The sequence below is a fragment of the Beta vulgaris genome, chromosome 9, assembly GCF_026745355.1.
Source record: "Beta vulgaris subsp. vulgaris cultivar EL10 chromosome 9, EL10.2, whole genome shotgun sequence".
NCBI lineage: Eukaryota > Viridiplantae > Streptophyta > Magnoliopsida > Caryophyllales > Amaranthaceae > Beta > Beta vulgaris.
Window position 1 is genome coordinate 40,611,512 of NC_079210.1, and position 11,178 is coordinate 40,622,689.

Sequence of the window (11,178 nt, forward strand, 5' to 3'; positions counted from 1 at the left end):
GAGCATTATAAGTTCTAACTCAGAGGTGACAAGAGTGCTGGTTTCCTTCTCTCTCTCCCTGTTTTATTTCTCTCTCCTTCCCAATTTTCTCCATTTCTCTCTGTGTGATACCAGTATCTATTTCTTATGTCGTTGCAATGCGACCGCGATTTTCACCATTAAATTTGAGATTACCTGAATGGAATTTGAGGATCAAGGAATGTTTATCAAATGGGCATTGGCAAGAAGCAATCTCTTGTTATGTAGGATTGAGAAGATCTGGGGAAGATTTAACAGATATTTCAGTCTTTCCCTCCATTATGAAAGCAAGCTCAAAAATTTCCTTCAAACATGGAGAATCAATGCATGCTTGTTCAGTGAAGCAGGGATATGACTTCTTCAGTACTTCTGTTATGAACTCAACGCTGGATTTTTACATGAAATGGGGTGCCCCTATTTCAGCTTTATCCGTGTTTCGGGGAATGAGAAACAGAGACTCCATTTCCTGGAACATCGTCATTCATGGGTACCTTGATCATGGTCTTTTAGAAGATGGTCTGTGGTTTTTTCTGCAAGGACGAGTTTCGGGTTTCGAACCAAATGTTTCTACCTTAGTTCTTGTAGCTCAAGCATATCGAGTTCTTGTAGAATTTGCTGGTGGGAGGAAATTTCATGGTTATGTATTGAAAAGTGGGTTTTTGGGTGTTCTCTCTGTGCAGAACTCTCTATTGGGTATGTATGCTGATGCTGGAATTGATTATGCACACCAGATGTTCGATGAAATGTGTGAAAGAGATGTTATTTCTTGGAGTATGATGATTGGTGCTTGTGTTCAATATGAGGAGCCGTTGTTGGCTCTGCAGATATTTAAGGATATGGAAGTTGAGCCGGATGGGTTGACCATGGTTAGTATTCTTAAAGCCGGTAGTAATCTTGAAGATGATAGCACTGGAAGATGTCTTCATGGCTCTGCCATTTCTAGAGGGCATGATACCGATGTGTTTGTTTCGAACTCTTTGATTGACATGTACTCCAAGTGTAGCGACCCAATCTCCGCGCTGAGGGTTTTTGATGAGATGACTCTGAAAAATGTTGTCTCATGGAATTCAATCTTATCTGGATTGATTTATAATAGAATGCACGATGAAGCTTTCGTCTTAGCTAATTCCCTGGTGCAGGCAAAAACTGAAACAGATGAGGTCACACTTGTGAATCTACTTCAGTTATACAAGTATATATCTGAACCATTTCAGTGCAAACTAATCCATTCCAGAGTAATGAGACACGGGTATGAATTAAATACTATGGTTTTGAACTCCTTAATTGATGCTTATGCCAAGTGCAATCTCATTGAGCTATCATGGAGATTATTTATCAGAACAAATAATAGGGATACAGTCTTATGGGCAACGATGATTGGGAGTTTCGCCTATTGTGGCATGCCTGATGAAGCAGTTACCGTATTCCATAAAATGAGCGAGGTCGGGGAGAGGAAAAATCTGGTGGTTGTCTTGAACTTATTAGAAGCTTGCACAGTTACTGCTGAACTCAAATGTTCCAAATGGGCACATGGCATTGCCATCCGAAGTAGCTTAGCTGCATATGTATCTATTGGAACTGCAATTACAGACATGTACTCGAAATGTGGTGCAGTAGAAGAAGCAAGAAAGGCATTTGATCAAATAACCCAGAAAAACATCATGTCATGGAGCACTATGGTATCAGCATATGGTATGAATGGCCAAGCTCAAGATGCATTAAATCTAGTAACTGCAATGAAGCAACATGGTTTCCAACCAAATGCAGTAATAGCACTTTCAGTCTTAGCGGCTTGTAGCCATGGCGGCCTTATTCAGTCGGGCCTCTCTTTCTTTAAGGAGATGGTTGAAGATTTTTGGATTGAACCAAATTTGGAGCATTATGCTTGTATCATTGACATGTTGAGTAGATCAGGAAAGTTGGAATTTGCTATGGAGTTGATCAAAATTATGCCTGAACATATCAAGGGCCAAGCGAGTATTTGGGGGGCGGTGTTGAGTGCTTGTACAAGGTACAAGAACGTTGAGATTGGTGAAGGAGCAGTTTCACAAGTTCTTGAGTTAGAGCCCTATGGTTCATCTGGTTACTTGCTAGCATCGAGTTTGCATGCTAGTACAGGGTCATGGAATGATGCAGCAAAAATGAGGAGATTAGTGAAGAAGCGAGGAGTCAGAATAGTGGGTGGTTATAGCTTAGTTAGAGTTGGTGACAGGGCTTTAAGGTTTGTAGCTGGAGAGAAGTCGACAACACAGGGACAGGGGATTGAGAATTGTTGTATTGTTGAGCACTTACACAGATGTATGCACATTGATGAAGCATATGATGGAATTATTGAATAGTAGTAATAATGAAGAGGCTCAATGTGCATATTCCAAACTTTGGTGTTTAACCACTCAAGTTTAAACTTTAAAATCATGGGAATTGAAAATAACTTTACCTGTCCTTTTGATAGGTGTCACTAAACCGCGTTGAGAACTTTTAAGAAAATTCCACTACTTTATAGTAATAAAATCTCATCCCTAAATATTAATTAATTATTATGCTCAGACGATGCCACGAGTTATTAATATTTTTATGTTAAAATATTAGCATCTAATGTTGCATAGTTTATTGGTTAGAACTTTATTCTATTAACCTGAAGTCGAATGGATGAATCTTATACGAAACATGTTTTTAATTTTTTTAATGTATGTTACATGGAACGAAACAACTAAATGGATAATGCCACGTTGCGTGCAAACTTACTTAAAAACGCTTTTTAATATATTTGTATAGATTGCAATTCAATATCACTTTCTAAAATGCTAATGAGATGATGATGCAAATTGAAGAAAAATACATGTTGGAGGATGGAGTAAATTATTATATTAACATGGTAATATAATATGACGGGCTTATGAGAGCACCATTACGCATAATTAAAAAAAAAAATCATCCCACTCTCTTTCTAACTTTCTCTTTAAAAAAATAACATCCACAATCTTTTTTCACTCATCGTCTTAACAATGAACCATTTTTCAATCATCTCAACTACATTTTCCTCTCTCTCTTACTTTTTGACCCCACCTAACTACTTTTTCTCTCTCATCACCCAACCACCATCATACAATATTTTTATTATTTACTTTTTAATGATATGAAATATTCATTACTAATTGATATTTTATTATTAATTAATTAAATTAATAATTTTAAAATTATAATTATCATTTTAATAATTAAGTTATCTACATAATTAGCATTCATTAATACGTAGCATACGTAATTAGCGTTTTCATCATTAAGTAATTGAATACGAAATTAGTTACCACTATCTTATGCATACATAATTAACGATCTACTAATTAATTTTATGAGACACAATTAGTATTTTTAATATAATTTTAAGAACGAAATTCATAAAATACATAAAATGCTACATTGGTGCGACAATTACAAACTTAATAAGAAAAAAAGTACATAAAACTTAACTAAGAACGAAAAACATAAAACTTAATTAAGAAAGAAATACATAAAATGCTCTTAATTAGCATTCCCACCAAATTTATGTCGTATATTGGCAACCAAATCACGTTTCAAGGAATGATGCACATGTTGATCTTCAATTGCATCTCTATTGGCCATGTACTGGTTGATATCTACGATCCGATCATGATAATATTCAAATTCGTCCCCATTATTACTTGTGTTGGTAGTGAATTCGGTAGTATCTGCGTAGTATGCATATGTATCTCGTTCATCTTCCACAATCATGTTGTGCATAATCATAATGCAAGACAACATGATGTCATTGAGAATTTCCTCATCCCATGCGAGGGATGGTCTACGAACAATAGCAAACTGAGATTGCAACACCCCAAATGCTCTCTCTATATCTTTTCGAGCTCCTTCTTGGTGTTGAGCAAATAACTTGTCCTTAAGAGTTTGAGGACATGTAACTGATTGAATGAATGTTGCCCAATTCAGATATATACCATTAGTGAGATAATAACCCTTATCATATTGGTTACCATTCACCGTAAACTGCACGGGTGGTGCTCGACCTTCTAAAACATCCCTAAACACAGGAGATTGGTGAAGAACATGTAGGTCATTGCACGAACCTGGTATCCTGAAGAAAGAATGCCATGTCCATAAGTCACGATCAGCATCAACAGCTTCAAGAACTAAAGTAGCAACACCAGCTCTTCCTTGATATTGTCCTTTCCATGCAGTCAGACAATTTTTCCATTCCCAATGCATACAATCTATGCTACCAACCATGCCCGAAAATCCACTTTCTTCACCGAATCTGAGTAGTCTAGCCAAATCGTCTGGAGTAGGCCGTCTCAAGTACTCCGTACCAAATTTCGTGATGACCCCCTTCGTGAATTTCATTAATGATATTCGAGTTGTGCTTTCACTAATTCGCACATACTCGTCAAGCGAATCTGCCGCTACCCCGTAGGCAAGCATTCGAATAGCCGCTGTACACTTTTGTAGGGGCGATAAACTTAACTGACCCGTAGCATCTCTTTTTTGAGTGAACCATACATCAATTGCAACGACACTTTCCATAATTCGAAGAAAGACATGTCGCTGCATTCGAAATCTTCGACGAAATAAGCGAGCTGGATAGACTGGTTGATCAGCAAAGTAATCATTGAACAATCTTCTATGACCTTCCTTCTTGCCTCGATTAGGCTGCGAATGACCTTCTTCATTATCATCAGTCACTTTTGCTCTTCTATTCCTTGGTATTAGAGTTACATTTGATATAAGAGTTGGAGCAAGTGGTTGAACAATATTGGTCAAGAAATCATCTATTTCTTGATCAATTATTGCTCGGGATGATCTTCTTTCATCAGAACTAGAGGAACTTGAGGAACTTGAACGAGAAAAGTTTAAATTAAAGGAGTTCATTCTTGTGTTTAGGTTTAGTGTGAGAAAATGGTGAACAATATTGTATTTGAGTTTGGTGTGAGAAAATGGTGAACAAGGATGCTTGAGTTATATAGCATAAAATAATGTAAAGGGTAGTACAATAATGTAAAAAGCAGTACAATAATACATAAAAGCAGTACAATAATGTTAAAAGCAGAACAATAATGTAAAAAGTAGTACAATAATGTAAAAAGTAAAACAATAGTGCTATCATCATTACAATAATGTTAAAAGCAGTACAATCATGTAAAAATAGTACAATCATGTAAAAAGTAAAAGAATAGTGTTATATATCATCAGAACAAGAATGTTGAAAGCAGAACAATAATGTAAAAAATAGTACAATCATGTAAAAAGTTGTATTCATATGTCAATTCATATAATAAGTAAAGCTGAAAATTTACACAAGTACATTTTTAAACCTTTTTTTTTATTATTATTAAATGAGCTTAAACATACAAATGTTAACTTTTACATAAACTTCTACGTAAACATAAACATAAACTAAAATTTAAACTAAAACATAAACTAAATTGGAATGTAAACATCAACTTAAACTTAAACATGAAATCCACATTTTCATAGCTTAACTTTAACATAAATATAATCACTGAAAAATTGGATTATTCGTCAACCATGTTGTTAGTGTCTCAATCATACCCTCCTCAATTGTTGTTCGATTTTCCTTTGCATACAATGCTTGTAGCAAATCCATGTTCTTATTATGATACTCTTGCACTTTCTGCATCCTGCTGGTTTGTAACGCTATTTCTTGTTCCTTTGTAGCAACCTTCCTTGCTTGAACCTCCAACTTTTTGTCTTCTCTTTCAACATCTACACTCCTACCCTCTGAATGGATCCGAAGCCTTTCATTAAATGTATTAAAACACTCAATTGTCTGACCAGACACCCCTTTGAGCTTAGACTTCGCTTTCTTAGCACCATAGGGACGTGGGTCCACTTCACCTCCTTCACCACTAGTAGGTGTCTCCAGCATTGAGTCGCTTCCATCAGCTCTTGTCCTCTTACAGCCACCTTCGCTTCCAGGTGAATCAACCTTTTCTTGTGGATTTTTGGGGCGACCACGTGGACTTTCCATTGATTTTATAACTATTGACCTCCATTTCGAAACTTCCTCAACATTTTCCAAGCATGTTCGAGGATGAACCTATACCATGTTTCCTATTATGCAATGAATGAGCTTCTCTCAGAACATCATTATCGTTTTGACCACTCTTCTTTCTTGCAAGAGCTTCATCATAAAATGCAGCCCACCTTAGAAACCGTGGAGCAAGTCTACTCCAATGACATTTCACCATATCGGCATTTCTTGGAGCAATTTCTGTTGGGGTTGCTATTCTTCCTGCCTCGAAAGCTTCCCAAACTTTTCCCAAGAAGACATTTTTTCTTTTGGTTCGTCCCACTAACCTTATTAAGAGAAGTGTTCATAAATGCGGAGATCAGGAGTTCATCTTCAACGTGATCCCAAACCTTCTTACCACAAGAACTTGTTGCTGGGATAAGTGGGTTTTGTGATTGAACGGGTTGTGTTTGCGGTGGTTGCTGGGATTGATTAGCTGATAGTAATTGCGAAAATGATTGAGTATATTGGTTGAACAAAGTCATCAAAATCATCAGAATATTGATGGTATTGACCAACACCATCACCATCATCACCTTCTTCGTATTCACATCATCATCATCAACATCATTGTTCGGAGATGCATCTTCTTGGTATTGAGAAAATCCATAATTAGGACCAAGTTAACGATATAAAAGGTTGACATTTTCAGATGGAGATTCATGGTAGAGGTTATCATATTGAGGAGAATAATTTTGAGAATTTTCTCCCCTTTGATTGGTATTTATCTGAGAGGGTTGACGATATTTTAATTGATTTTGAGAAGGTTGGCGATAATTTGACTGATTTTGAGAGCTAGTTAAGCGATTTTGTTGCCTAGGCATTTGGTTTTTTGAGCGATTTTGGGGTTGATTTCTTATATAATTAGGATGATTAGGATCCATAATTATAAGAATTTGAAAATAAAGAGCAATGGAAGAATAGTTAATGAAAATAATTAGAACAAATAGAAGAAAGTGAAGATGGAGAAAATTAAGTGTGTCCAAAATATAGCAAAATGGGTCTCTATTTACAGATCTCGAAAAAATAGAGCTGTTGGTAATTTTTTTTTTGATTTATATTTTTTAAAATATAACCGTTGCAAAATTTACAACGGTTATATTTTAATTGCCCAATAAAAATAAGCCATGTGTCATAAGTGCTAAATGGCACGCTGCAACTAACGCTGACATGTGTGTCAGCTGCCAGCTGCAGCGTGTCAGCCAATGTTATCAGGATCGTGATCCTACTTTGGATCGTAGGGGTTGGTAGGATCGAATCGGTGGGATCGGATCGTAGGATCGTAAGATCCTACAATTCGGTGAATTAGAGATAATTATACTAAAATATGGTGAGAACCACGTGTTGAAAATTTACACATATTAATAATGATTTTTTTAGTTAGCAAATGATGATAGTTTTTCAATATTATAAGATTGAAGTAACATGCTATCAAAATATAATAGGAGAAATATAATATGTGAAATTATTTTATGATTTTTATACGGTAGGATCGTAGGATCGTAGGATCGTAGAATCGTAGAGTCGTAGGATCGTGTTACGATCCTATCATGTGATTTTTTCTGGTTGGGCAGGACCGAAAGATCCTACAAAATTAAGATCCTACGTAGGATCGGGATCGGTGAGGTCCTCCAGGATCGTAAAATCGTAAGATTCGGATCGGGATTTTAACAACAATGGTGTCAGCTGCCAGCTGCAGCGTGTCAGCTGCTTGAAATTTTTTTGCCTGGCTTCGCAGCAAAACGCCGCATTTTGCTGCGAAGACAGACAAAAAAAAATTCAAAATGATGATCAGGCAGTGGGTCCCACTCCTGATCATCTTTTCACTCACCCCATCCCTTTTTCCCCCCAATCATCCCCATTCACCTCACAATCTTATTCTCAAATGTGAATAAGAGCATTTTTTTTATGATCTACTTGATCTTATTTCTCAATTGTGAGTAAGAATGATCTGAGGCCTTCTATATACTCCTTTGAAATAGGTGTTGATGTGTTGTGTTGTGTTTGATTTATTCGGAACAAAAGGGTAGGGTTAGTAGGGATGAATGGAAGAGGGAGTAGGGAAGTGCAATCTCTATACTCAGCAGTAGGGAGTTGAAAATCAGTAGGGAGAGAAGGGAATGAAAATACAACAGAGAGAGAAAGAAGTTAATCGCTTATTTGTTTTTAAGGTAAGGAAAAGGCGTCGTAATCGAATCGTAACCTCACACAGGTTAATTCGGTTTGAGTTTGCAGCCAAGGCCCTTTGAGAATAGGGGGTGGTAAGGGAAAATCCCCACCCCCAAAGTGCCTCTAGTGAGATTTGATCCCATAAACTCAAGGTTATAATTACTCACTTAATCAATTCCACAAATCCAGTGTCAAAATCCTTATATCCTTCAATTGCTACATAAACTATAAAAATTCATGAATATACAAGAGGAAACAGACATTGTTAATAATAGTTGAATAACTAAGATGCTACAAACCATGGAACGTTGCATAAAGATACAAGATAAGGATACACATATTTTTCAACATTATTAGACTTCAAAAGATTAACTCCGAGTCGTTTTGCCTTCACACAAGTACTTAGGGTTAAGTTCACAAGCAATGGTTATTCTACATTGATTTTTCCAATTATATGGTCATAGTATAAACAGATAAACGCTTCAATATTGATTTAGAACTTTTGAAAGATATTTTGGATCCAAAGGCCTTGAGACTAGCTAAATATCACATAGATACAGTACTTGAAACTCCGAAGGTATGTTTGAGGATAAAAGACGAGTTTGACCATGAAACCAAGTCACTTTGGATGTTTTGAATAAAATTCAGAATAATGGAACAATTATATATCAAGAGTACCTGATACAGGAGGTGCCCAAAATTGTGCTAGTAGACATCATTTGCAACATCATTGCTTTCAAAAGCTTTTACCACTTCAACATTGACCCCGACTTTCATGAGATAATATCTCTGTATATCAAAATTATAAGGTGTTAGTAAAAGGGAAGAAGATGGAGAAGTTGTTGTAGAGGAGAGAGAAAGAAGGAGAGAAAGACCATGCCACATATGCGAAGATGCCACTGTAGAATTTTCGCCACAAATTGGGTCTAGTAACTAGTCTAGTTTCTCCAGCAAAACAACCTCTAGTGCTCAGCCATAAATTGCAGGCCGATCATTGCATGATGATAATGGTGATGATGACGATGATGGTGGTGATGATAGAAGAGAGAGGAAGTAGGAAATTGAGATTATTTTTAGTTTTGTTCAAAATTCGAAAGGAAGAAACAAGGATTTGAGGAGGGAGAGGAAAGGGGTTTGATGACAACTAAAATTCTTCCAATTTTATTTATTCAAATAAAATAAGGAAAAAAAAGCAAGTGGCAGAGACTAGAGAGAGTGAGAGGACACATGCGACATTATGTGAAATTACGTGAAAAGATGGGTCGATGCACATACCTTTATGCACCAAAATCCCAATTCCCTTTTTATATAAGATAAGATACAAATGTTATTATGAAACATGTGTGCTAATGTATTAGGCGCATTTTCTAAATGTTACTCCCTTTGTCGCACAATAGTCTGAACATTTTCCAATTTTGTTCGTCCCAAATTAATTTGAACAATGCTATATTTGAAATGGTTCCAATGCTATCATTTACTCCCTCTGTTTTTTATTAGTTTATTCATTTTTTTGTTTTTAGAATGATCCCAACAATTTTTTTTTACAGACACCAACTGTTTATTATTATATTTAGTTTCTCACTCTATTTTTCTTATCCCACGATATTAACTTCAATACAATGATATTTTCTCTTTCCTTTTATGGTGACAAAAAAGAGTAAACTAATAAAAAATGGAGGGTATAATTTTCTAACACATTCTTTTAACACACTACCTCTTATCACATTTACTTTTTGTCAGAAACAACATTTCAAAGTGTCATTTTGTAAGAAACAACCTTATATATATATTTTTTGTGAGAAACAACCTTTAAACTCTATTTTCTTGTCATATCAGACCTCTCAACCATTTCCTGACATTGACTTGATTTTTCCGACGAAGACGTTTTTTTTACCACCTTCCCTCTCTTTTTCCCTCCAATTTCTTCCTCCCAGTCCACCCCAACCTCCAGCATCACCCCCCATTCTATATCCTCCACCCTCACCCTATTGCCTTCTCCGTCGCAGAAGAAGCCACCGCAGGACGGAAGCCGAGGGCAGAGCCATCCTTGCCGATGCCTTTCCTAGTCGCACCCCTCATTCTCTCACACAATATCTCTCTTCCTATCTCCTCCCAACCGTACCCCAACCTCCAGCTTCACCCCTCATTTTATTTCCTCGTTGAACGCTCATAGCGCCATCAAAATGCATGCGTGGCTCAATACTGTGCACCTTATTAGAACTCTCTAAGGCGTGGTTGTGCTCCTTGACAAATTTAGTCACAACCCACTTGTTAGTTGTTACCCTTCATCTCAATCTTCAGCTTGGCTTCACATATGTCAGAAGACTTCCTTTTCCACCCCTCTTTCATACATACAAACTGTCTAAACGGCCAACACTATTGGTTAACGAGGGTGGAGGAGAGAGAATGAGGGGTGAGGCTGGAGGTTGAGGTGGGGTGGGAGGAGAGAAGGAGAGAGAGGGAAAGGGGATGGAGAATGGGTTTGAGGCTGGAGGTTGGGAGGAAAAAATTGAGGAAAAAAGAAAGGAAAGGAAAGGCGGGTAAAAAAAAAAGTATTTGCCTGAAAATTCAAGTCAATGCCGGAAAAATCAAGTCAATGCCGGGAAGGTTGAGGGGTCTGATCTGACAAGAAAATAGAGTTTAAATGTTGTTTTTCACAAAAAAAAAATATAAGGTTGTTTTTCACAAAATGACACTTTTAAAAGGTTGTTTCTGACAAAAAACTCAGAAAAATTAAATAACTTATATCGTGCCCCTATATTTTTGACTTTTATATGTGTTAAAAATAACTTATATATGAGATAGGAAATAATTATCCCACATTCAACAATTAGAGAGATTGACTCAACATATAAATGGGTGGGTTACTCCACCTATCACCCGTTGGTTTATTTAGAATGGAACCCTGTCAACCGACACATATAATT

At 36.6% G+C, this 11,178-nt stretch overlaps 2 protein-coding genes and 1 pseudogene across 2 annotated transcripts; 1 reads left to right on the plus strand and 2 right to left on the minus strand.

The window, feature by feature from the left end:
- The first annotated feature begins 117 nt into the window (after positions 1 to 117).
- On the plus strand, positions 118 to 2,481 carry LOC104903807 (pentatricopeptide repeat-containing protein At2g17210). Its single transcript, XM_010691924.4, has one exon. It carries the CDS (start codon positions 138 to 140, stop codon positions 2,355 to 2,357), a length of 2,220 nt encoding a protein of 739 aa, XP_010690226.1. The 5' UTR covers positions 118 to 137; the 3' UTR covers positions 2,358 to 2,481.
- Positions 2,482 to 3,540: 1,059 nt separating this feature from the next.
- LOC104904161 (uncharacterized) lies at positions 3,541 to 4,920 on the minus strand. The gene has a single exon (XM_010692353.1). The coding sequence runs from the start codon at positions 4,918 to 4,920 to the stop codon at positions 3,541 to 3,543; it is 1,380 nt and encodes a 459-aa protein (XP_010690655.1).
- A 743-nt stretch (positions 4,921 to 5,663) lies between these two features.
- On the minus strand, positions 5,664 to 7,256 carry LOC109136091 (glutathione S-transferase T3-like; annotated as a pseudogene).
- Between the last annotated feature and the right edge of the window lie 3,922 nt (positions 7,257 to 11,178).